At 44.8% G+C, this 26,624-nt stretch overlaps 1 protein-coding gene across 9 annotated transcripts in view; it reads left to right on the plus strand.

Annotated features, from left to right (window-relative positions):
• HDAC4 (histone deacetylase 4) overlaps nt 1–26,624 on the plus strand; it is a 215,613-nt gene that overhangs the window by 168,136 nt on the left and 20,853 nt on the right. For all 9 annotated transcript variants that reach the window (XM_042821990.1, XM_042821991.1, XM_042821992.1 and 6 more), the window contains 5 exons: nt 3,860–3,993; nt 10,053–10,173; nt 17,269–17,315; nt 24,847–24,954; nt 25,501–25,556. In XM_042821990.1, the coding sequence (XP_042677924.1) occupies nt 3,860–3,993; nt 10,053–10,173; nt 17,269–17,315; nt 24,847–24,954; nt 25,501–25,556 (466 nt within the window). The remainder of the gene's footprint in view (nt 1–3,859; nt 3,994–10,052; nt 10,174–17,268; nt 17,316–24,846; nt 24,955–25,500; nt 25,557–26,624) is intronic.

Raw genomic sequence — 26,624 nt, forward strand, 5'->3', positions numbered from 1 at the left:
TTAAATTTTCCTTCATAGCAGAATATGAAAGAAAGTTAGTTGTTGAACTTGCCCTCACTAGCATGAATAGCCCCCTGACTTTAATGAGTATTTCTGCATGCACTGTTCTACACACTTCAATAGGGCTTCTCAGGTTAGGCCATTAATTTGCATAGTTCCAATTATCCAGTCTCTGATCTCCTCTAAAAACGGCACCACAAATTATTCTGATGTTCTGCTTTAAAGTATTTTTCTTTTCTGATGAGGGCATTTGTTCTCTCCTGTGCAGAGTGATGTAATTATCTGAACCTCAAATCATATGTTTGTTCTGCCAGGAAAGGCGAGTTGGTTGTAGTGTAGTGCTGACCTTTAAAAATGATTGTCGTGTCTGAAAGAGTATTGCTTCCAACATCACTTACTTTAACTCCTAATGGCCAACGTAATTAAATATTTTAAGCTTAAATTATCAAGATTTCCTTTGTGTATATGTCTTCATCTGAGTGTCCACGGCCACAATGAGCAACTTGGAGCAGTTCCCTTCTCTTCGCTGAGAGGTGGCTGACTGCTGTTATGGGTGAATCTTTGGAGAAACTTTATAGCTCATCCAAGCTATATAAACCCTGCTGTAATGCTGCAGTTCCCATTAACTTCAGAAATAAGGACGAGTAGGCATCCTACCACCACATTTTCCAAAACCTTTTCCTTTAACTCCTTTTTCTATCTTGTATTTAACAGGCTCAGTTAGTAAAATCCATTTTAGATGTACAGATGCATTTTAAACACACCTGCAGCTTTCTGGCATTTGCAGATGTGGATGAAGAGGTGTTGGTTTGTGTGGCTGGGGATCAAGCCCACAGGTGCTTATGTTTGCTCTCCTCATTGTGGCACTGAGTAAGGTGAGCTGGTAAATGCCACTGCCTGGTTCTGAGCTGACACCAGGCTCCTCCAAAAAAAACTGGGAGGCCACTCACTGCTCTGCTGTGCTGGAGGATATCAGGAGAGTGACAGAAGAGTGTAAGACATTGCAAAAATCTGAATTTTCCTTTGTTTTTGTCACTGGTTTGATCTGTGTTGCATTCTGCCCTGCCAGTGCTACCCAGGCACGAAACAGAAGCCACTGATCTGGCCAGACATTGCTTTGTTTGCATAGCTGGGGTTACATCCTGATGGTATTAGAGGAGTTAATATTTAAACCTTAGGAACTTGGGAAAAACACCTTTAAAAAGAAGCACAAATTGCAACACAGGCTCTCATACTTAATATTTAAATAGTGCTGGACCTCTTCTCCAGCTGTGCAGTGCACTCAGTATAATTCACTGTCAAGTTGTGACCAGTTCCTGAGAAGCCAAAAGATTTGTCAGAATTACAATCTGGGAAACTAAAGACTGCTTAAAAACTACTCACAACTGCTTGGAAATGCTTGATTCTTCCTCAGATTCTAAGGGCGTGATATTGAGCTAGCCTCAGGCTTAGCTGCAGGATGGAATGTCCTTTCCAGCTTCTAATTCTGCATGTTCCTGTATTATATTTTACTTTCTCAATTTATGAGTGAATTCCTGGTGCACTCTCTCACCAGTTCTTCATGCAGCATGCTTTCCTCTTGCCCTTCTCTTTGGCCATCACCAGAGTGCTTCATTTGTTCTGTCTTTTTGTGTTTGCTTGCAGGCTTCTATGTATGCTGTCCTCACTGCTGGGGAGTGGTATTGCTTTGGTATTTTTTAATTGCTTTTCCAACTAGTCATTATTAGTAGAAACTGTTGATTACACATGACAATATTTTTTCTAAACAGTTCCAAACAGCTGACTTTAAAGCTTTCAGGCTGTGAGTAAATCCCCACGTTTGCTTGCTCTGTAGAAAGTTAAGCTTTGAGCATTGCCAGCAAGAACATCTCCAGCACGGGATTCCAGTTGGACTTGCTGTTCTGTCATTTACCAGTAGCTGAGCACTGGCAAGAATTGTGTGTATTCCTACTGTGCTGCAGTACAGCCTGTCTCTGGCAAGGGAATGCAATGCACATGTCAGTGCCTCGAGAAGTTACCATCCTGACCCCTAAAGCAGGATGGTCCTGTTCTGAGTCAAGGGTGTACAGAGACAAGTCAGCAGCGAATTGCTTGCTGCTCATGCTTCTTTTTGCTTAACTCAAGGTTCATCGTGTCTGAATATATATGTTCAATATATACACGTGCACTCTTTTGCTTCAAATGTGTAACGTGCAGTTGAAGTCCCTGTAGATGTGTCTGGAAGCCAGAGATGACGGAAGTGCTTTCCTTTGTTTAGTATCAGCACTTTACCCAAACCCAGTGCAGTCTCACGTGATCTTGGAAGGCGCCTACATGGAGACCTTTGGGATAGCAAATACTTAGTCAAAGTGCCTGACATCCCCTGAAGATGACTTCATTAATTAACCTCAGAGGAAAAGTGAGCAGTTACAGACCTCTCACTGGTCTAATTAAACTGGTGGGGTTTTAAGGACAGTTAGCCTTACTGCTGGTCTTCACTTTCTCCTCGGATGGCATTGCAGTGCTTGGCTTTGCCCAGCAGCTCCTGATGGCATCTGATGATGAATCAAACAGGGGAGCCCTTTACAGAGCACTGCGGCACAATCTTATTTAACTGAACTTTGGCTAACCCAGAGCCCATCAGTTCACCAGCACTCCATTCCCTTCCTAGAACTGAATGGGTTGTGTTGTTTTGTTTTTTTTTCCTTTGTGCTCACCTACAGCCAAGCAAGGAGCTGCCAGGTACCTTCCCTGAGGCACAATAGCTGAGTGTCAGTGCCAGACTTTGCCTAAGAGGGGAGGGCCAAGTTTTGCAGTGGCAGAACATGCCTGCACTCAGTCAGAAGGTGCAATTTCAGCTCCGGTCAGGCCTGCTAGCTGGGGTTTCATGCCCCATGTGTATTCAGAGTCCTCTTTGAACTCCTTGCATCTGCAGATTGTGCTGTTTATCAGTACTTCAGCTGCTCACCTGAAGCTGGCTCAGGTTGGCCTTGCAAGCTGCCCTGGCACTGCTAGATCCAGTGGGATTTAGGAGGATCAATGCCTGGCTGAAGGGAGGGGGAGATTGAAACATTTCACTGCGTCTCTTTTGCATAAGGGAAGAAAAATGTTGTGTCACCAGGAGTGTGTAGCTAGGGAGGAACTGCTGGCTTTGTTCTGTGAAACACTGGCAGTGAAATTGCAGCTCCTGTTCCAAAACTGCACCCGGGCAGCTCCAGAGCACGAAGCAGTCTCCTACGCTGCTGTCATGCCATAAATAGTTGCAGTGCAAGGGGATTTAGCTAAATACCTGCATATCGTGCTGAATAATTATTCCCAAGTGTGTTCTAATAGTCTTAATTAGCGTGTTGCCAAATAATGTTGATGCGAAGACTTCAGCACATACTATGTTATAAAACATAGTGCCTGCTAACGACTTATTCCTTCTTGTTTTTAATCCCAAGCCCTGGAGTCATTTTAGCAGCAACTATTAAAGTACCCAGCCAGCGAGTTTGAAGTCAGCCCCTTCTAAATCGTGTTCCAGCTCTGGCACACTGCACTCATACCAACACTGTCATTTGTCACCTCCTTCTGTCACTCTCACAACCTCTGCCTGAAGTGATGGTGGTGACTCTTTCCTGTATCTACTGAGATTTCTAAAGGAGGGGATTGCTGTAGGTTTGGTTCTGTTTCAAAGCAGCTGCCCATCTCCTTTCTTGGCACCTTAGGCTGTCATCTCTTAGAGCTCTGTGGCTCCTGGTGAGATGTGCAAGTATTCAGTTGAATGCAAAGTGCTATAGACCAAAAGGGAAGGGAAAAAAAAGAAAAAAAGATTTTTTTCTTCCATATATCTGGCAAAACAGTTTCGTTCAATTAGATAATTTTGTAACTTCTGCTGCAGGCCTTGTCTATGACACCTTGATGCTGAAACATCAGTGTACCTGTGGAAACACAAACAGCCACCCGGAGCATGCGGGGAGGATCCAGAGCATCTGGTCCAGGCTGCAGGAGACAGGTCTCCGTGGCAAGTGCGAGGTAAAATGAGCACCAGCAAGGGGGAAGGGTGGTGGGCCTGGGGGAGAGAGAGCATCTGGTTTGCATGGTGGGTTGCACTGGTGGATTACAGGCAGCTTTAGGGGCCAGGTTCTGGTTTGGAAAGTAATGTGTGTGTACCGAACCTGCAGCTCAGACTGCTGATTGCTACCTGGATGTGCAAACTTTATACTGCATTCCAGCTTTATCATTTTATAGCTCCAGCTGTTGGCAACGTTTGGCCATATGTGGCTTAAATTTAACACCTAGATGACGTTAATGCTTGTGTGTTTGCTTGTTGTGCTTTTCTAGCAGTCTGATTTCATTGCATTGCAGTAACTGTTAAAATTTTGTGAGATGCTGGAGAAGGCTCTTGCCTGATGTAAACTGTAGAGTTTGCAGTGAAGCTTCTCGTGTAACTTTCAGCCCTATTCCCTGTAACCTGGAAGTCCTTATCAACTGTTAGATTTCAAAATGGCCAAATAGAAGAGCAGACATGAAGTCACCATCTCATTTGATATCGCTCCAATCATAACAGGAGCTGTGGAGCAAAAAGTTTATTTCTCAGAGGTTTATTAACTTTTTTTAATGTTCTCTGGTAATTAATGATCAGCCTACAGTGAAAACACTGTGAAAAGAATGAGGGTAGGTGGATGCAACTAAATGTTGTTCCTTCACGGATGGTTGGAAAAGCAAAGTATGTGAAAGTTGGTAAGATAAAAAGGCTAGTGTTTAGAAATTATTATTCATAGCTAGTAGTAATGATGATAAATTAACAGTAGTGTTTGTTCATCAGTTCTCCGAGCATCTGAGGGGTTCAAATCACACTGCAAATATGAGTTATGTCAGCATCTGTCTGGAAGGATTTTCTGAGCAGTCAAGAAATCCATCCACGTGGTGGCAGCATTGCCATTAGATAAAGCTCCCCTGTCATAAGCGTGTTTATCCCTCAGCAGAGTAAGGAAGAACTTCAGAACTGTTTCAGTCTATGGAGACCCGTGTAATTGAATTCTGAGATTATGGTGTCTGGCAAAATAAACTAAGCACCTCACTGCTGTCTAGCTCCTCTGGTTAGAAGTAGTATTTAATTCACACTATGGTAATTGCCTTGTCTCCTACAGTTCTGTAGTGTGTGAAGTTCTTCATCCCAAGCAACTGTTATTTTCCTGAAGTTACTTCAGGTTGGTCTTGCAGTAGGAGCTGGATTTGATGTTCGCCTGCTTCCTACCTGTGTGTCCCTCATGACCACTGGTGAAATTCAGCTTCATCTTGACTCCTCCCTTCTCTGAAAGCGTTAGCTATGTAATGCTAGTTTCCTACCTGTGATCCTGTGTTTCTTTCTCTGCTGTCTTTCCTAAAGATCTCACCTGCCCTTTCTGGATGCCTAGTCCTGTTTTTCTCTCATCAGCTTCCCCGTTCCTTTACACCTGTTGTCCCCTACTCCTGCTTATACCCACATTGAAATTTTCTTCTTTATCCAGGCTTTGTGGGCACAGCCTTTCCCTCTCTCTCCATCTCCTCCCTCCCTCCTTGCTTCAGTGTTCTGTACTTGATAGGGTTTTTCCTGCAGCTGCAGACACTCGTTCACCTTCTGTTGTCCTTGACCGAAGTAATTCATTTCCATGTTGCAAAGCAATTTAGTCATTCCCTGTCCTAGTACTAGGTCTGTGGCAACTGCAGCAAGTCAACAGCAGCACCAGGGTTATGGCAATCAGCAGTTTGCCAGGTGTGTACATACTTTTTCTCCCTCAGCTCCTCTTTTATTGTGTTATGTTTTAGCTGGCATTGGTGACACTTCTGTGTGCACTCACTTTATATTTGCTGTTGCAGGTCTTGTGCCACAGACATTATGAGCCAGTGAAGTAAATCCAAGGGCCTGATGTGAAAATTGTTTGTGATTATTTAGTTAATCCATTTATTACAACTCATGTCTGTAAAAGGACAGTTTGAAATTGGAAGTTTCCTTATTCTTGCGTTTCCTCTTGCTTCCTGAATGGCCTTTTGCTGTGGTCTGGTTGTGGGTATAATTTGATTCTGTTAGCAGCAAGTGTTTGATAGAAATGCATTAAAACAGCACCCTGCATAACACATAATCCTACATACTGTGTATTGATCATGCAGCTCCATTGGGACCTCCATTCCTCTTCCAGAAGCAATTCAACACTTGGTCCCCACACAACTGCGTGCTCTGTTTTCTCATGCGAGCTTGAGCAATTCTCTGTGTCTGTCACCTGGAAATTTTCTGTTGGTGGTTCTGTTGTGCACACGCCTCGTGCCGGGGAAGGACTCACAGATAAATATTGTGTTATGCATGCAAAAAAATGCACGCTTTGAAATTTCAGAAATGTGAAAACCCATTTTCATCAAGCAACCCAGGGGCTCCTGCACAACCTGCCAAGGGCCGAGTTCCTGTCATTTCTCTTGCAGGCAATAGAAGGGATCCAGAAGGGGCATGAATATTTTTAGAACAGAAAAAGCACAGCGCTTCCCGCCCACCCACTCCCCTCATTTTTCAGCAGTAAAACAGATACGTATTTGCTGAAGTTATCCAAAAACCATTTTACATCCAGCTGAGGGGAAGATGTGCAGCAGATTTGCAGTGTGATAGGTAAAAGTCCAACGGGTTTGCATGAGTTTAAAGATGACCCTTTGGAGTGAAAGCAGTTGTCCAAGCTTAATGACATCTGTGGCTTTAGAGCACGACTTGTTTAATTAAGTTAGCTTTATAAAATATGGCAATTACTCTGGTGTATGTTCAGAATTTAAAAGCACCAATTATACTAATTGAAGCAATCGCAATAAAATAGGCTCTCCCCCAAACGGGAACCCACAACTGTTGTATAGCATAATCCTCCCAGCCTTCATCAGAAGCACAGGAAATCAATAGGTTTTGTTATGCGTTTTGGATGTAATCAAACCCTTGGACTGCTCGACCAGAATTGAGAAGAATTAGTTCCTGAGTCAGAGTCTGTCTCTAGGCACATCTTGGCAGCGATCCTGTGCTGTTCAGAGTACGAGCACTGCTGGCTGAAGCCCTCGGGTTAATTGGAGCTGCAGAGGACAGACGTGAAAAATAGAGCTTGGGCTGAGCCATCTGCTGGAGCGGAGATGCACGCAGAGATCCTGACAATGCATGGTGCTTGTGTTTGGCTTGAAGGCACGATCAGTCACTGCTCCGACACCGCAGAACTGCTGGGCATCAGCTGTGCACCCAAAAATCCTCATTGCAAAGCACTGAGGTGGTGCCGGTGCCTGGGGAAAAGAAAAAGCTTTGTTGCCATTTCATGGCTTTGTGTGGCATAGAGGGAGGGGTGTAGGTGGGACAAGATCTGGTTCGCTGTCTCTCAAGTTTCATGTCCTCTCCTATTGAAACATCATGGGGTGAAAGGGTGGATAAAATGCAAACCTGGCATTTAGTGGTTTGAAATGAGGGAAAACTAGCTAAGAAATAGAAGGAAGTGTATCAAGCAGTGTGAGAGATGTTGTGAACGTCAAGTTCCATGCAGAAGAAGGCACAAATAAAGTGGATGAAGAGTTCCAGAAGGGTTAAGAGTTGTAAAGCGTGGTTCTGACAGCCAGGGAGTTGGTTAGACTGTGGGGGGGTTAATAAGAATGAGAAGCTGGATAGAATCATAGAATCGTTTAGGTTGGGAAAGACCCTTAAGACCACAAGTCCAGCCATCCCCAAATGCGAAGTCCACCACTAACCCATGTCCCTAAGCACCACACCTACACATCTCTTAAACAATTCCAGGGATGGGAGCTCCACCATCTCCCTGGGCAGCCTTTTCCAATGCCTGAGCACCCACTCCTTGAATATCCAATTGAAAACTCCTCTGGCAAAACGTGAGACCATTTGTTCTCGTCCTAAGCACTGCGAAGTCTCAGGACTAACCAAGTGTCATGGCTGAAAAGGCTAAGAGCTCTTGAAGTGAAGAACTGCTCAAATTTGGAGCACGGACAGCACACTGAGTAACATGTTGTGATAGATTTGGAAACCCATCACCCGCGTCTGAGGAATGCTTTGTTCCTTCTTTAGTCTGGGTGGGGATTGAGTTCGTTTTCTGGGTATCTTTGCATTAGAACTGAGGATCAAGATTTCGGCATGTGAGCTGAGAGATAAGAATGGTGCAGAAGCATCTCAGGCACAATCCTTCGCAGTCAGTGAATACTTGCTTTTTTCAGTAAGGAGTAGCTTTTTCCTCGCATGCATTTTACTGGAAGCACATAAGAAACTTCTCCGTCCTCTTGCAGCTCCCATTCCATTCATACTGCCAGGGAGGTCCCCGCACCCTGATGTTGAGCACAGACCTTTGATGGGCTTGTAGGGCCACCTCTGTTAACCAGGAACATCCACAGAGGACCTGGCGCCTTACTGCAGTGGGCGGCTGTTCTTGTGCATCCACGGGATGCCAAGAAATACAACAAACTATTTCTGTCTGTCCGCTAAACGCAGCAGCCGAAAATGGGTCAGTACGTCTCGTTCAAAGGGAAAGAATTGGCATATGGGCAAAAGGGAAGCTGTAAAAGCCTCTAAGGGTAACTGAGAGAGGCTTACCATGAACAAAAAAGGAAGACAGGATGAAAGCTCAGGGGGGATTTGCCAGATATTTCCATCCCTTCTGGGTCCAGCATTTTTGTGATTATTGCCTCTTTAATGGGATGGTGTATTTTTGCCTCATCATTAACCCCAGGAAATGCTAGGTGGTGGAGCAGAGCACGGAGAAAATGAAAGAGGAACTGGAGAGCAGAGATGCCAAAGTTACGAGAGCCAGAGCGCGCGAGCACTCCTGCAGTGCTTTGATTTCTGCTGCCGTATGGCTCGAATGCTTTTACAAAGGGATTTCCTGCATGCTTTGAAACACGTGATGAGGGCTTCTGCTGAAGTTTTGAGATGCAATTCCCTAAAGTTTATTTTGCAGACTGTGCTGGGTACATGGAGGGGCTGGTGCATGCACACTGGTGTGCATACACATTCCTGCACAGACTGTGCAGCGCACGCTAGGTGACGAGGAACATGTCTGCATGAGAGTGATCCTGGGTTCTCCACAAGAGGCTTTCAGAGCTTCCAGCATGCCTCTTGCCAACTACTTGTAATTTACTATTACATAGAGAAAAAAAAAAGTATAAAGTAATTCTATTTTCTTTTTTTTTCTGGAGATATGAGTGCATGCGAATTTCTGAAGCAAAGCCATCCCTATTTCAAAGTAACTCCTTCCCCACCTCTTGTATTACCTCAAGCCTCAGCACTTGCTGACTCTGTGCATATTTCCCTTGCCACCATTTTGGAGGCAGTTGCAAGTTCCCAGTGGAAAAGACAAGATGTTTTTTCCACTGTCAGGAGCTTCTCTGGAATACCTGATATCCTCCAGGCAGCATCTGCCTGCCAGAGAGTGCTCGCTCCTCTGCAAAAGGCCAGCTTGTACTGCCCAGCACGTTCCAGCAAGCAGACAAGCACGTTACATCACAAATGGGCAACAGAAACAAAAGGGGAGCCTCAAAGATCACAGAAGGGCTTGGTTTGGAAAGGACCTTATAGCCCATCCAGTTTCAACCTCTGCCATGGGCAGGGTTACCACCCACTAGATCAGGTTGCCTGTGGCTCCGTCTGACCTGAAAGATATACTGGAACTCTATGAAAAGAGGTGTTAAAGACCCTAGTTTGTAAAAATCAGAATGAAGTTGGATCCTGTTGACATCAATAGAGGTTTTGCAGTTTTTTTCATCAGTAAATCATTTTATAATGGTTTATAACTGAAATCCTGAATAACCAGTAGTTAGCAGTTCCTGTGTAGTTCAGCAAGTACTCTCTGGTAAATGTTTTTAAAATAAAGAAATAAAAAATCCAAAGATGACTTTGTATGTCAAGCTAATGTCTTCAACAGGGGTTTAATCCAGAATCTGTCCTACAAAGATTTTTTTCATGTGAGAACCAGTGTTAGGTTTTTTGGTCGTTACCTTTATGACTTGCTAAGTTATGGAAAGAAAAAATACATATATTCAGCAGTGAGAGCTGAGCATTAAACCAGTGATCTCATCGCTCCTTTTCTTTCCTCTTTCAGTGCATTCGTGGAAGAAAAGCAACTCTAGAAGAGCTGCAGACAGTTCACTCGGAAGCTCATACACTGCTGTACGGCACAAACCCTCTGAACAGACAGAAACTGGACAGCAAGAAACTTCTAGGTATTGTTCACTGTGGGGTGGGCTGCCCTTCCTGATCCCCAGCATTCACACTACTGCCCACTGCCCCAGTTCTGGTGATCCCTTAGTCCTGCTGGTGTGAAAGGTGAGCACTTGGTGCTCTCACCAGCCCCAGCTCTAGGCAGTTCCCAAGATGATTCTTCCCCCTCTACTGTCAGCATTGTCTTGAGTTATACACCTTCCTATCTTTGGGCAGGTCCCTAAACCTTATCCAGCTACAGCTTCCTTGAATGAATGCCTTCAAAACCTAAAACCAACCTTTCTGAGGAGAAAAGATAATTTAGAGTCTATTACATCTTTGCACAGTCTACTCTGCACGTTAGAAGGTTCTCCTTTGCCTGATAGGAGCCGGAATACCCTGATAAGGACCTGGATCTGCAGCACCAACCAGCTGCACAGGCATCAACAAATAGTTGTCAGGACTGTGTGGATAATCCACAAGAAAGATGCAGGAGCCTCTTATTAGAAGTCGTACATTTGTTTAATTTTGGACAAGATTATTTATTCCTTTCACTGGGAACTGGATCTTCCTGAAACAGGGCTGCTTCTATAGACTATTTCCTTGCAGACTATGTAGAGGATGGTTGCTGGATAGCCATTTCCAACCAGAGCAACCAGTTCACATTGATTTTGGCACCTTACCATCATGGAACATGTTCTTCTCCCTTTGTTTTTTCCTCGTCGCAGCAGGAGGTAATAAGCTGGAGGGGCAGTTTGTGAAGTTCTGCAGTGGGGATCAGCAAAAAGACAGTTCTGGAATCCAGAATTTAACAATGTTTATTTTGGGATTAGCTTCACTTTGAATGATATAAAAAGAGGATTAACTTGATGACCTGCACATTGCAACAGTCATAGCAAAAGAGCTGGAAAGATTTTTGCAACATATTCAGTATGTACATTAGATACCCAAAGAGGAAAGCTATTAGCCAGTTGTTTAAACATGTAATTAGCAGTGTATTTATGGCTAAGCTGCCATCTCTTTAAAACCCAGAGAAATGAGAAATAGACATTTCTGGCTGAATGATAGCACAATTAGTATATGCAGTTTAAGAAATTTATGATGTCATATCTTTGGTTGTGTAAAACTCTTGCTTTTCATAAGGCATATCCATTAATCCAGAGAAACAGGGTGTAAATCTCCCCTGTAAATCTAAGAGGGCTCCTCATTTGCACTTGCACCACCTTCATTCTGAGTGACCTCACTTCATTGAGCTGTAGTGATGAAGCAGAGCTGAAGATGATGACCTGTCCCCATGTGTTCCTCACGGTGGGATGCAGGCAGTCCTTCAGCAGTGTTGGCTTCACCGAGCTGGATCAGATGGGGTTGACACCCTGTTTGGGGCTGGGAGAAGCTCTGAATCACCCTACACTCACTCCTTCAGAAACAGCTTAAAGTCAGGCATTTGATACCCCTTGCAAGGTGTAAGTAAGTTTTTGGAGTGAACTGGGGTAACACTATAAGTATTTCCTTGTCATTCAAATATCACGGCCTCTCAAAATACTTTGTCATTCACATTCAACTCTTGGCGCAACCTGTATCAATAGTTCCACAGGTGTATTTGTGGAAAGAAAGTTTATTGTTATTCCCACATTTTGACTGAAATAAACCTGTTCAGAGAACCTGCAGGAGGAAAAACTCTACCCTTGAGTACTTCAGTATGTGTGCTGTGCACCCCACATGTCTTTCAGTTTTAAAATATCTCTAGAAATTAAGTTTCCTCTAGTGAATAAAAATAGTTCTGACACCTGAGGGCATTCCAGTACAAAGAGTTGCAGGCGTATGTGTAATTTGCAAAGAACATTAAGTTGTCAAGGGGCTGTACTCCTGATAAATCAGTTCCAAGAATAACCTATTTGTGACTGAGACCAGAGTTTGGCTGGGATTGCAGCTGAAGCTTCAGCCATGTCCTAGCATTGCCCAGCAGCTTTTCTATTACTGTTTGAGGCTGAAGACGTAGAAAGGACATTGAGATTGTTAGTTGCAAGGGATTTTTGGTAGCACTTAGAATTGCTCTGCTGTGAGCTCAGCTGTCTCAAAAACCACTACGGTTTCCTAACTTGTTGGCTTCCATAGTTCTGGGCTGGAGCTGAGAGAACAGCTTCTGATGTGTTGGGAACCCTCCCCGAAAAGCCTCGGTATATGTATCTGTGCGCAGAGGTGAACAAGCCTGTAAGCATTCCCTTCAGCTGTGCTCTCTTTTTGAAAGTTTAAAAGGCTTTTAAATGTAAATAACAGCTTTGTGGGGTTCTTCTAAATACATTTGTGGGCTTAAATGTATGGCAGGTTTGAAGTCTAAGACCAGAGCTTCACATGAGGCTCATGTATGCAAATGTTAGCTTGGAAGACCTGAGTGTCTTGACATATATATGACTGTGATAGGGTAACTTCCTCTGTCTAAGCTCTTTGTCTTTGATAAGTCTATGAGCAAGAGAAAGCATGAGAAATCTCAGTCTAGAAGGAAGAACTTGTGAAGCTGAAAGATGAAAACCAGGATTGCTTGGAGCAGAAGGAGACGTCTTCCTCCTACATACACAGTCTCCCTGAGCAACAGATACAAGGCTCTGGGGCTGGAAGCAAAAGAGTGCCTAGACACCAAACAGAGCCCAGGATACAGTATGCAAAGAATCATATTAAAACTAGTTCCACCAAAAAAGGGCAAGAGTCTTAGTAACTGGGGATTCCTTGCTAGGAGGCACTGAGGCCTCCGTTTGTTGCCAGATAATCTCTCCAGAGAGAGCTGCCATCTTCTGGGGATGTGTGTCAGAGATGTTAAGAAGACTCCACCAAGATGGCTGCTGTCTGCTTGTTGTCATTCAAGTAGGACCAGGGGAGGCTGCAACAAGGAAAATACAGAATATTAAAGGGGGCTTTGCATCCCTTGTAAAGACGCTAAAGGGATCAGGAGCACAAGCAGTATTCTTCTCTGTCCTCCCAACTGCTGGCTGAGTCGTGGAAGGAAGAAGAACAGATCAGGAAAATTGCTGGCTGGGGAAATGGAGCTGGGATCAAGATTTTGGCCACTGTGATCTTGGGCAGGCCTTTGAGAGACCAGGTATGTGGATGTCAGACAGAATGCAACTGAGCAGATGGGGCAGAAGTGTTTTGGGGAGCAAGCTGGCTGGATTGATTACCAGAGCTTTAAGACTAGATCTGATGGGGGAAGAGGATGGAGTTACTTGTGACAGAGAGGGGCCTGATAGTGTTGTCTTTTTAGTAAACTGTGGAGAAAAACTTCTCAGTTGTCCATTTGGATCTTGTGATAACATCACCAGAAGGGTTTAAACCTTCTTGCATCCCTCAAGAGATACCTGCTTCCCTAAAGTACCTCTATATACCAATGCATACAGTGCTGGAAATAAACAGGAAGAACTAGAGATCCATGATGTGTCACGGGGCCATGATCTCACTGTGATCACAAAGACATGGTGGGACAGCTCGCTTGACTGCAGTGCTGTCATGGATTGCTGTGTCCTCTTTAGGAAAGGCAGTCTGGCAAGACAAGGAGATGGAGTTGCTCTTCATGTGAGAGTGCAACTAGGATGTGTCAAGCTTCACTCAGAGGGAATAAAGTGGAGAACGTGAGGGTAAAAATTAAGTGATAAGCTAACATAGGTGACACTGTTTTGGGTGTGTATTGCAGGCCACCTAGTCAGGAGTAGGAAGTGGATGAGGCCTTCTGCAAACAGCTGGAAGTAGCCTCATGGTTCCTGGCACTAGTTCTCATGGGAGACTTCAACTATCCTGATATTTGTTTGATAAGCAACACAGGCAGGCACACAGAGTGCAGGTGGTTCCTGCAACGTGTTGGTGACTTTCTGGTGCAGGTAGTGCAAGAGCTGATGAGGAGGAGTGTATTACTTGACCTTGTTTTTACTAACAAGGAAGGCTGGTCAGGGGTGTGATGGCTGAGGGAAGCTTGGGATGCAGCAATTACACGATGGTGGAGTTTAAGATCTTGTGGGAAAAGAAGTAAAGCATAAGTAGAATTGCTACCTTGAACTTCAGGAGAGCCAACTTTGACTTCTTCGAAGACTTACTTGGAGGTACCCCATGGGCTAGAGTATTAGAAGGTATGAAGCCCATCACAGCTGGTTGGCACTTAAACACCACTTGTTCCAAGCATCCCTAAGAGTAAGAAATTGTGGAAAGGTGGCCAAGAGGCCTCTGTGTATAAACAAGGAACTCATGAGTTCCTTAACTCCTGGATAAACTGAAAGGAAAGAAGGTCTGTGAAATGTGGAGAAAGGACCTGCCCACCTGGGAAGAATATAGGAATGTTGTCAGAGCCTGTAGGGATGCAACGAAGAAGGCTAAGGCCCTCTTGGAATTAAACCTTGCAAAGAAGGTAAAGGATAAAAAGAAAAGTTTGAGTATGTCAACAGTAAAAGGAAGACTAGGGAAAATGACTGCTGGACTGCTTTCTTCTTTCATCTTTGAAAGGTCCTGGCACATGGGAGAGGTGCCTGAAGACTGGAGGTTAGGCATCGTCATGCCAGTCTTTAAAAATGGAAAGAAGCAGCATCTGGTAAACTACAAGCCAGTCAGCCTCACCTCCATCTCTGGAAAGGTGATGGAACAACACGTTCTGGACACTGTCTCCAAGCAATTGGAAGAGAAGAAGGTTATCAGGAGCAGTCAACATAGATTCACCAAGGAGAAATCATGCTTGACCAATCTGATAGCCTTCTATCAATGTCATCACTGGCTGGAGAGATGCGTGGAGATCAGTGGGTGTTGTGTATCTTGACTTCAGCAAGGTGTTTGACACCATCTCTCGCAGCATCCTTGTTATGAAACTTAGAAAATGTGGGATAAATGACTGGACAGTGAGGTGAATTGAGAACTGGCTGTCTGGCAGAGCTTAGAGGGTGATCATCAGCAGTGCAGAGCCTGATTGAAGGCCTGAAACAAGTGGTGCTCCCCAGGGGTCAGTGCTCAGTCCAGTCTCATTCAGCATCTTCATCAACAACCTGGATGAAGGGATAGTTTGCTGATGATACAAGGCTGAGATGAGTGGCTGATACTTCTGAAGGCTGTGCTGCTGTTCAGCAAGACCTAGACATACTGGACAGTTGGGCAGGGAGGAATCTGATGGGGTTTAGCAAGAGCAGATGTAGAGTATTGCACCTGGAATGAGCACATGCATCGCTACAGGTTAAGGGATGACCTGCTGGAGAGGAGCTCTGCGAGGAAGGACCTGGGGGTCCTGGTGGGCAGCAGGTTGGCCATGAGCCAGCGGTGTAACCTTGTGGCCAAGAAGGCCAATGGTATCCTGGGGTGTGTTAAAGAGCATGGCCAGCAGGTCCAGGGAGGACTGCTCTCCCACAGTGAGGCCACATGTAGACAGGGAGGTGATCCTCCCCCTCTGCTCTCCCACGGTGAGGCCACATGTAGACTACTGTGTCCAGTTCTAGGCTACTCAGTTTAAAAAAGACAGGGATCTCCTAGACGGTGTCCAGCAGAATAGTCCTGCAGTTGTTAGTCTCACTCCTTCTTCAAAAAGTGCCCTTCTTTACCAGCAGCCACCACTGACAGTGAAGATCACTTCCATAGAGTTAGAATCATAGAATCATTCAGGTTGGGAAAGACCTCTACAGTCATCTGGTCCAGCGCCAACCCACCCCCACCATGCCCACTGACCACATCCCTTAAGTGCCACATCTCCATGGTTCTGGAACACCTCCAGGAATGATTATTCCACCACCTCTCTGGGCAAGCTGTTCCAATACCTCACCACTCTTTCTGAGAAGAAATTTTTCCTAGTATACAACCCGTACCTTCCCTGGTACACCGTAAGGCTCTTGCATCTTCTCCTGTCACCTGTCATATGGGAGAAGAGCCTGACCCCCCTTTGGGCATTACAGGGATCTTTCCTGTGTTGTATCTGAAGGGCTTGAAGATGGCAGGCTGCACAACTCTACCCCTGGAAAGGTTGCTGTAGCCATTGAAAGTCTCAAGATAAAGAATATGAATCCATTTATCAGTTCACACTCTGGAGCTTTGGAACCTGTTGAACAAGCTTAAATGCAGGCAAATAAGACTGCTTTTAATTTGTGGATAGCAATCATAAATTGTTGTTAAGAAGATAAATATTGAAATAATAGGTGGATTAACAGTGAAAGATGTGACAGGAGGTCCAAAGCAGGATGAGCTAAGAGTTTTCATGTGGATCTAATCAGTGAGTCTCGCTGTGCGCTCGGATTGACAACACAGATGCACTAACTCCACTCCCAGTCAAAGGGCAGTGTATGTGTCTGACTTTTAGCTTTCATTCGCTTCAAGGAGGTATCATACAAATGAATCTCTGGCACTGTACTGTTCTTTTCTGGTGCTCACACGTGCATGTTTTCTTCTCCCTACTTGCCTGTTGTGTATAGATGCATATACAAGTCATGTACAAAGGGTAGCAATAGACATGAGAGCTTTCAGTGCATGGTTTATAAATATGCAACATTTGCAGTGGATAATATTGCTGCTGCACAAGCCGAGGAAGTGATGTTAGACTCATTATAGTTACAAAATTATTTCTGCAGATGGCTTTCTTCATTTTTCCCAAATTATTAACATGGGTTTTGCTCTTTCAGTTAAAAACACGTTGTATTTGCTTGCCACCGGTTTACTTTTTGTCTGTCTGTCTTTTGTGAAGACTCAAAAGTCTTCTAGTGCCTGTGCAGATGACTGATAATTAGAGGGTTTTTATGATTTCCATCCTCTTTCAGTTGAAAGTGGTTAAAATGTTCACCTCAGACATACTGAGCAGTCGTTGGTAGCATCTCAATCATTTATAGTCAGCATGATTGCCTGAAACGTGGAACAGTGCAGAACTATTGCATAAAAATGGGTGATTTATAGAAGGCTTTTATGTCAGAGAGGCTTTTGAACATGTCCAAATGTGTATATTGTTTATGTGCATGTTGTAATATAGCAGGGTTGGCTGCGTGTCTTCTGAAGATTGCAAGAAAACTGTGATCTGTTACTGTGTTCAGAAAGATTTCAGCATTGCCATAAAATTGGACCACAATCTGGTGAACTTTGACTTTTTGACTTACTGGTTACGTATGGTTTTTTTCCTACAGGTTCTCTAACGTCGATGTTTGTCAGGCTTCCTTGTGGTGGTGTCGGGGTGAGTACTCTCTTTAATGTGTAAATAATGTCCTGTTTGTTCTCTGAGTCCCATTGGTAACAAAAATCGATGCTTTGCATTCCATCAAGTGGGTAATTGCTACCAGATGTTCTCCATAAACAGGGTCTGCCTGGGGTGTGGGTTTGCAGTGACAGCCTCACGTGCCTTTCTTCAAAAGCAGTGTGATGATTTGAAACTATTTGGAGCACTGAAAGCGTGGGTGACATTCATAGGCATGCTTCGTCTCTGGCTTTGGGGACAAGAAACCTCATTTCCCAGGCAGTGATGCTTAATGTCTAAGAGGTTACTGAATTTTAAAGCAACCTTCGAACACAAAAGTGCGCCGCAACCACACAGAAAGCAAGATGTGCTGTTTCATCTTTGGGATTTGTGCTTCAGAGCTGCCTGTCTCATAGGGCAGGTGGAAGCTTTATTAATAAAATGGTGATACTAAAGGACGATGTTTGGGAAGTTTCAGTAAATAGTGAGTTATTTGCAGCTGGACTTGTGTTATCATCCTAGAATGAAAAACCTCACTGATTACAAAAGGTAAAATTGCAGTCGTTGGTATTTGGCATCTTTCATTTTTTTTGAGGGTGAATTCTGAAAGAAGTGACTGAAATACCCGTCCATCCATCACAGAGCAGCTGAACATCAGTTTTCATCTGTCAAGATTTCTTTCATATAGTTAAAAAAAAAAAAAAAGACATTTATTCCCTGAAGACTGAAAAGAGGGAATATCATTCCAGTGCCTTGTGCTGAAGATTTGGGTTTGTTGTTTGTTGTTTGGAGCCTGAAATCTTGAAAGTTTTCCTTTCGGCTCAGACTTTCTGCTCCAAGGTTTCTGTGCAGGGTGACAGCAGAGAAACCCTCATAGAGCAGGAAGGGAAAAGAATGAGAAGAGACAATAAAAGGCACTGTGTTTGAAAATTCACAGTGGTAGTTCTTATGCATAATTGTAGCTCGTGAGGTTGAATTTGGAGGTCTGGATTCTGTTATGGAAATGAAACAAAATTGTTTTCTTCCTGAGTCTTTGCAAAATCACTGCTTTGAAAATTATCCCGTCAAGAAAAAAAAAAAGAATAATCGGCGTTTATTCATACCGCCACAACTGAGCACTCGTAGAGATATTTTATTTTGTATTGTAAATATGCTGCAGCCTCCTAATTCATGACAAATTTTTGGCTGGAGTTTAAAAGGTTTGGATTTACCCTGCCCTGCAGTCAGGCATGCCATTCAAAGCAAAAATTATCATTTGCAAATGAAGACTGAATGGTAACAAGTAGAGACAGTGCCTGAGCCTAACGCAGTCCCAGAAGTCTTGCATTAAGTCCTAAATCAGGGCAGGAAGCACCACGGCGCTGGTATTCCTGATAGGCTGCTGATAAAGATAGTACTTGCTGCTCCTGGTCTCCACTGAGCCTTAAATATGAAATAAAACAGCTTTCCACTTTTCTGCAGCGTTTCAGTCATCCCGACCAATGCTTTCATGTTTTGGAGGAAGAGCTTTGTGTAACTGGTAATTTACCAGTCATCAACAGCGCGCTTGTCAGATTTCTCATGGAAGAAAAAAAAAATGCATTCTGGTTGTTTTGCTTGATTTTCTTTCCCTCAGTTCCATTGGAAGGCAGCACGAGCTCTTTGTGTGCTTCTACTTGCAGGAGAGCAGATTCCTCACTGCTTTTGTGCTGCGTTTTTGATCAGTATATACACTGCAGCTACGCATCTGTGGGGAAAATGAGGCCACGGCATGCAGTGATGGGCTATAGCGTATTGAGCAGTACACACCTGGGTGGGTTGAAGTAGTTACCCCCTCCTTTTGGGGGGTAGGAGATCGGCACACCGATCGCACAAGCTCCTTTCAGTCCTGTTTTCTGCTGTCCTTCAAAGTGTGAGATCTGTCAAGAAAGCTGGCTTAGCAACGTTGCATGTCTATTGAAGAAATAGAGGGAAAACTGTACTCCTTTGTTAGCATGCCAGTTCTGTCAAACAAGTTGCTCTTGGTTTGATTTGCTATGGGAAAACGTTGGAAGAAGCTCCACAGTGGGATTTTAGTTGGGCCACAGAGCACGCCTCTCGGTAGCAGATGAAAAACAAGTTATTTTCTGCATCAGAGAGGATGACGAGACATTTTTGAGACACGTACAGTATTTTTTGAAGAAGTAAAGAAGATCTTAAAACATCAGGGCCCAGGGTAAAGTATCAGTTGTGAAGAATTTCGGTGAGAGAGGAAGCATGATGCAAGCCTGAGAGGTTTCAGCATGTGAAGACCGCTGAGAGATCGAGTGCTTGTTATGGTATAATTGAATAATTTTAAATTGATTTAGCAAGAATGCTTGGGGGTCCTGCTGCTGTAGGCAGGCTGCAAGGTGACCGTATGGCTCCTCTGATGGACAAGGAGCATCAGAGCTGTATTTAGATTCTCCTTTGTTCAGGAACACCAGGTTGGCAGAACATGACTTGCTTCTGAACAGTCAACTGTCTCACTTCTGTCTTTAACTTACAAGCTGAGGAGGTTGTGGGGAGGCAGCCCTGGCGGTGACAGAAGTTGGTGTGAGCTCCTATGGCTTTGCACTGGTTTTACTGGTAAGGGAGCATCAGGAGCACGGGATGATCCGAGCACCTGTGGGACATCTGGTTTGTAGCCCAGAGCTGAAGGAGAAGGGATTTATTTCAGCAGAAGGGTAGTTTTCTCTGACTCTGTCACTTAATAAGTGCAGCCTAGTGAATAATTCATGGTTCACCAAGGCAGTAGACAGCTTTCCAGCTGGCTGACTGCTTCGTAAGGAGGATTTGATCCAGAACACTCAATACTGTTCTGGCAAATGCTTGCCAGGGGGCTAACGTGATCCATAAAGAAAAAAGAAAGGTTTTAAAAAATCAGGCTACCGTAGAATGAGTTGGGAGCAATCCTCTTTTGGGCACATCACTGATGAGAAGAGAGAGAGCAGCAGTCAGAATTAGTCCAACACATTCTCTGAGATGTTGCAAAGCGAAGGATTGGTCTGTAAGCGCGTGCTGGTGATGGTATGAAATTTATTCAGGGTCACGAAGACAAAAGCTGAGTGCAGAGAAATATTGGTGTCACAAGAACACAAAGCTAAGTAGTAAGGTAGTGCACAAAAAGTAGTGTTGCTGGGTGCAAAATAATGCCTGAGGGCATGAGGGAGGCCTGGCCTGGAGTGGGTGAAAGCTGAATGATTGCTGCTCCTTGTAATTCAGGAGAGGAGTTGAGGGTGTCAAATGGTATTTATGGGATGGAAAGCTTGAAGTCAAGTCCTTTTTCTGCAGACAGACACACAGCTCTTGTCCATAAGGGTTGTTATGTAAGTTAAAAGAATAAATGGGCCTGAAAGGTGATGTGGAACAATACTGTGGGGGGGGGGTGAGGGTGGGAAAGCCCCCCAAAGCCATTACATCTCCAGTGGCTGTGCCCCAGTGGCGTGGCAGTGTTGCTTTGCCTTTTCATCTCCTCGTTAGGGCAGTGGGTTAGGTGCTGTGGTGCTGCTCAGAACCTTGCTCAGACCTGCCAGGTGCTCTGGGGCCAGCAGATACATCAGCCTAGCAGTGAGGGAAGCTGTGAATTTCCACGAGTTCTTTGTGCTAGCACAGGTGTTACAACAGGAGTTTTTTGAAGGAGCAGGAAAAGGTTTGGGGCAGATCAGTTCACCACGTAACACTTTTTGATCTCCCTTCTAAAACGAAGTCACAGCTTCGCAAGATCAACGAGGAAAGTTTGTTCCCCTATAGTTGGAAACTCTTGGTTCTTTTCAGCATCGGTTTGTTTAACAGGAGGAAGCCCCCTCATCGTCACAGCTGACACTAACAAACCTCCCCACCTGCACATGTCCCAGTCCTAGCAGAGAAGGAAGAAACCACAGAACCACTCATATCAACAGATGTGAGCTCTGATTTAAACAACAGTCATTCATTTCCACTGATCTTCAGCAACATCTGCAGGAGTAGCATTTCCATTTAGTGCTGTTCACTTTTCCGCAGCACACACACTTTTCTTAAGCTATAGCTTACATGCATGAAGTGTTAGATAATCCGGGATAATTAGAAAATAATTTTGCAAAAGGCTTTGAAAATCCATAATCTAGTGATTCCTACTGGTTTTGATCTCTTCCAGAGTTTGTTCTCCTATTTTTGATTGCAGGGTCCTGTTTAGAGTGTAAAAAAATCTTTACCCATGCAGGTGTACAGCGTGCAGCAAAGTACATTCTTGCAGAGCAGAGACCAAAAAAAGTCTATATTCCATGAAATGGAAATGAGAGGAAACTTAATAGTGAGTCTTAGAAGAAAAAATATGTGAGCAGTGACTTAACCAGAGCTTTAGGAGACATGAGAAGGTAAAGACGGCTCCCTGACTGGGTGAATGCTGAGTGCTGCTGTTGCCTGAATGTAAGGATGAGCTGTGATGAGAGGAGAGCAGAACTCCTTTGTTTCTCTCTGCTTTGCAGTCCCTTGCCCCTGTCCGTCACTCTGTTTTCCTTGTTCTAATGAAACCTTTTTTTAAGATCCTCCCCATTTTTTTTTTTTTAATAGCTGCCTGGCAGTACGTAATTTAGTGCACAGCGTGAGTCGGAAGCTCATCGCCTGTATTTTTTAACATTTCATATTTATAAGGAAGGAAAAGTTCTTTCATGTTTTGCTCAGAAACATCTTAGACATTCCTCTTAAAACAAAGCCTCCATCAAACTGACCTTCCCTCATCATTTTCTAATAATTGTGCATGCTACGAAGGCTTTAGAGCCTGCAGCAGGCCCCAGGAGCTGAATTCCCTCTTCCCACATTCCAAGGATCCTCAGCTCTCCTGAAAGTCTATGAGGCAGAATCAGCAGCTCCTCTGGCTTTAATATTACTCTCAAGCAAACAAGCGTGCTTATCCACTCCTCATCCAGCAGATGTGGAAGACTTGCTATCTCTGACGCAGTTGAATCCTCCAGTTTGGGAGAGAAAAAGAGAAATGCACGCTCTTAGATCAACAAAAGGCAAGAAATGTGCTTCCTCCCTCTGTAAAGTCCTTCCAGATGCTAAGGCTTGATGTGCTGTCCCAGCAACAACTCCTGTGATGGCAGCTACATCAAAGGGCTCATCGATGGGGAAAGCCAAATAGTGTCTCCCTGTAATGAACTTCAGAATTCAGGAATGATGGAGGGGTCAACAGCAGCCTGAGCACCGAACAGCAGCAGCTTTAGAGCCGGAGTGCAGCTCAGCTCAGGGCCACATTAATAAGATTTTCCACCGTGGCAGAGCCTACGCCCCTCTGCTGCAGAGTGCTGATGACTTCAGTGGGACCGTTCAGACACTTCCAGTGTAACATGATGAAGTGCTGCCTTGGATTAGGGCCCGGCAATCTCCAGACATCCTTTCTGGGAAGGTGGCTGGGTGTTAAATCCTTATCGTGGAGATGCGTGCATGTGGGACAAAGCAGTGCCAAGCTTGGCTCTCTTAATCCAGTCATTCTCCCACTGGGTAGCTGGGCATGGCAGAGACTGGCTTTTATGCTGCAGGCAGAATGCTTTTTCTAAGTGCTTAATTTCTGCAGAAATCATCTCTTTAAAACCTGTCTTGCCGTCCTCGCTCCTCTTGGAGTGCTACCAGCACAAGCCTGGTTTCTGCAGGCAGTATGGCGTGAACTTAGCAGTGTTTGGTTTGGGCACTGGTGGCTTTGGTGTGCTTTATGGGAAGGCTGGCACAAATGGAGATCTGAGGGTCCTTACGTGAAGCTGTGCACCGGTCATATATGAGTTCTGCTTTTAGCTATTTGTTTCCTTGGTGCCTTTACAGTGAATAAATGTGACCCTGTGCAAAACTTTGCATTCAAGTGAGGAACCTGGTACTTGGAGGGCAAAGAGGGAGGGGACACCTCTTTTTATTGCTGTCCTGCAGCATTTTCTTTCAAGACTTTAGACAGATGGGTTATATCTGCCCATTCCAGGCTGCGTGGCATAGCTGTATCCCTTAAGTTAAGGGAAATGGAACCAGCGAACCAGCGCAGAGTGGCCCTTCCACAGTAGCAGTGAGGCAGCAGAGTTCTACCAACCTCCTTCTTCCCCAGTATACCAAGAACTGAAATTAAATTTGCCGGCGCTGAGGCTGTAATTTTCTTTGCACAAATCAAGCTAGTATTCTCAGTTGCTTAGGTTAGGTGTGTCTGCCACCTGCAGACATAGGTGACTGTGACAGTGTTGTATAGAGCTCAAACCTGTTGTACTTCTGTTCCCGTGTTTCTGCCCAAACTTATTAACTCAGGGGAGCCCAGGCACTTTTACTGGCTAACTGCAACTTCAGAACTGTTCTCAGAGCAGCTGGTGCCAGAAAGCATTCCCAGTAATGGGCCTGGAATGATTTCCACCGCCTTCAACACAGGCACGAAGGAGGTGGCTCAGTGTTGTGTGGGGTGACTTGCATCTCCTCGCAACTCAGTAAGCAGGTTGGCTGCCAGACAAAGCAAATAATCCATTTCTCCCATTCTCCTTCTCCATTGTTTCCATAAATGCTCTCAACGCGGAGCAATATGTGAAAAATAGCTGGTGATCCTTCACATTGAGAAATGTTGCATTTATCCTGTGATGGATAGGAGGGCTGTACAGCAGAGCTTTCCTGACATGGGATAGTCCCAGCAGTGTGAATTTCACAAGGGCCGGGGCTGGCAGGAAGAAAACAAGCTCTGCTCTCATCACAGCCTGCAAACAGGCCAGAGTGCTGGGGAAGAGATCCAGGCCCCGTGCCGTTTGTCCCCCCGCAGCCTCCAGCTGGATCACAGCAAAAGCTGTGCAGGCATCTGAGCATCTGTCTTCGAACCCGTCCCATCTTTGTGCAGTTGGTGGCGTGAATGTGGTAAAAGCCAGCACTCCCTGCTTTTGGTTTCAGTTAGGGCAGGATCTTGTAGCATAACTGCACGGAGAATGCCTGAAGGATGCCGTGCCTTTGGCCTGCTGGCACATCTTCTGGGGGAAACTGTAGAGGATGCTGGTTCTGTCAGATATTCAGCGCTGAAGTAGATCTCTGTAATCAGCACTTAGATTCTGAAGATCTGCTGTTAGCTTTGCTGGGACGAGAGAAGTTGGTGTCAGCATAACCTTACCCAACTGGCAGGCCTGGGCGAGGCAGGCGTTGTTAAAAAGTTCATTATTAAGTATCCCTCTTGTAGTGCTTTAATTAGGAGGATTATTGAATGATTTTGTAAACCTCCTTTTTCATCTGAACTCTGTTTCCTCCAGCAGTTGAGGGGAAGTGCTGCTGTGGTGGTAGAAGTGCTGGTAGGAGACACCTGCAAAATACGGTGCTGAATTTCCTCCTCTGTTAATGCTCTGACCCTAAAGCATCCCATGAGTAACCTTTGTTGGAACAGCCGTCGGTGTTGTCACTTTTAGGTGATGGCGGTCCTAACCCTGGTGTTGCTGAGATCAGTTCTGCCAATTCCTACATTTAATACATTCAAGTAACTCTGTATAAGACACGAGTCTCTGTTTCCTGGCTGTCCTCACTGTTGCTAACCATGGTTCCTGTGTGTCTCACTTAGGTCGACAGTGACACGATCTGGAATGAAGTTCACTCATCTGGTGCTGCTCGCCTGGCTGTGGGCTGCGTCATTGAGCTTGTTTTCAAAGTGGCCACAGGAGAACTGAAGGTTGGTATGACAATAAGCAACACTTTGCTTTGAAAAGGGCTGTGTGTACGGGAACAGCAGGGCTCAGATCGTGACTGTGTTGTGCAGGAGATCCAGCAAGCTTCATTTTAATGGCACCATCTGGCTTTGGTCATAAAAATCTTTGAGGATATCAGCAAGTGAACAGCAGACTCCTGGTGAATGTTCTTACGTGCTGATTAAAAGGAAGAAAGAAACCAGAACAGCAAGCAAAATCCCTATTCCAGTGTTATCTGAGGGTCTTGCTGCTGGCTTCAGCTGGGCCAGTCAGCTCAGTGACCTCATGCAGAATTTATTTATTTTTTCCTGAGTGGAAGGAAATGCTGTACCAGCCAGTTTCCCTAAAATTCATGTGGATATCTTCCCCTCCAGAACAAGGGAGTACATCATCTGCTGCCGTGCAGGAACCATTGAGGACAACTACATAATTGCAAGGCACAATTAGTGCTCCTGGCTGCATGCATCCATCCTTGTGAGATGAACCTTCCTACCTGTCTCATTTCTTCCTTTTCTTATTTTCGTGTGTAGAATGGATTTGCCGTTGTTCGACCTCCAGGTCACCATGCAGAAGAAAGCACACCCATGTAAGTATGCATTTGTGCTCTGTGATCTTGCTTCAGTGTTTGTCTGTTGTGTGATCTACAGCCTGAAGAAGGCTGTTTGTTAGTTTACTGTTGCAGAATTTCTATGTGAAATGGTGTCATATGCAAAGCTCCCAGTAATTCCCTTGAAGAGGGCAAATTCCTACTTTGTGCTTTTGGGTGGGTAGTTCTTAGCACAAATTGACATTACAGTCATGCCTTGGAATAACGCTGCTGCTTTTGTTTACTCCTGTGAGTTGTTTTAAGATCAATATTGATGGCTCACACAGTGTGAGGAAGGCAAGAGTACCATTAATAGCAGTATAGCAAGCATAGCTGTGTCCTGAGGTCACAACACTGACTGAGGAAAGGGGCAGAGCAGGAAGACTTCACGAAGCCAAAGTTAAGTCTGTGTCCTGAGTCTTAAGTCCCTTAAGTCTGTAGCTGTGTCCTGAGGTCACAACACTGACTGAGGAAAGGGGCAGAGCAGGAAGACTTCACGAAGCCAAAGTTAAGTCAGGCAGCTGACGTGTGTTTTAAACAGCAGGGTTTGTATTAGGGTTTTCACCAGATATCCCATGCATTCTTTGGAGTCCCATGCTTGGATTGTGTTGGACTTGTGTACCAGGCTTACTGTGCTGAACTTTCATGCGTGGAGTTTCTGTGCTTCAGTATAAAGTTCTGAGCCTCTGTGAGCGTATCTCCTCTCTTCCAGCTGATGGCATCTCAGCACTCCAGGCCTTGGTTCTGTCCTTTCTTTGTCCTCTTTGCTTTGTCTTACCTGTCCCTGTCTCCTACATGTAAGCACTGGGGATCTGAGGGTCACTCGTGGGCAGCTGGCCCCCAGCAGCATCTCACTGCACTGGGCTTAGGAAAGCATTTTCTGACGGATCACAAGGCACGTGCTGCTGCGTGGCTATTTTATGTTTCTCACTGAGCACACGTACATCTTCCAGGGAGGAAAGCAGAGTGAAAGCAGAAGAAATCTCTTCCGACTGTGTTATGTCTCAGATGATAGATGCACTGGGACCAAGGAGACCTATATTTAACACCTCTCCTTTTTCTCTTTTC

This window comes from Centrocercus urophasianus, unplaced genomic scaffold (genome assembly GCF_019232065.1).
Source record: "Centrocercus urophasianus isolate 14NV4802_14NV808 unplaced genomic scaffold, USGS_Curo_1.0 seq_20, whole genome shotgun sequence".
Lineage (NCBI taxonomy): Eukaryota > Metazoa > Chordata > Aves > Galliformes > Phasianidae > Centrocercus > Centrocercus urophasianus.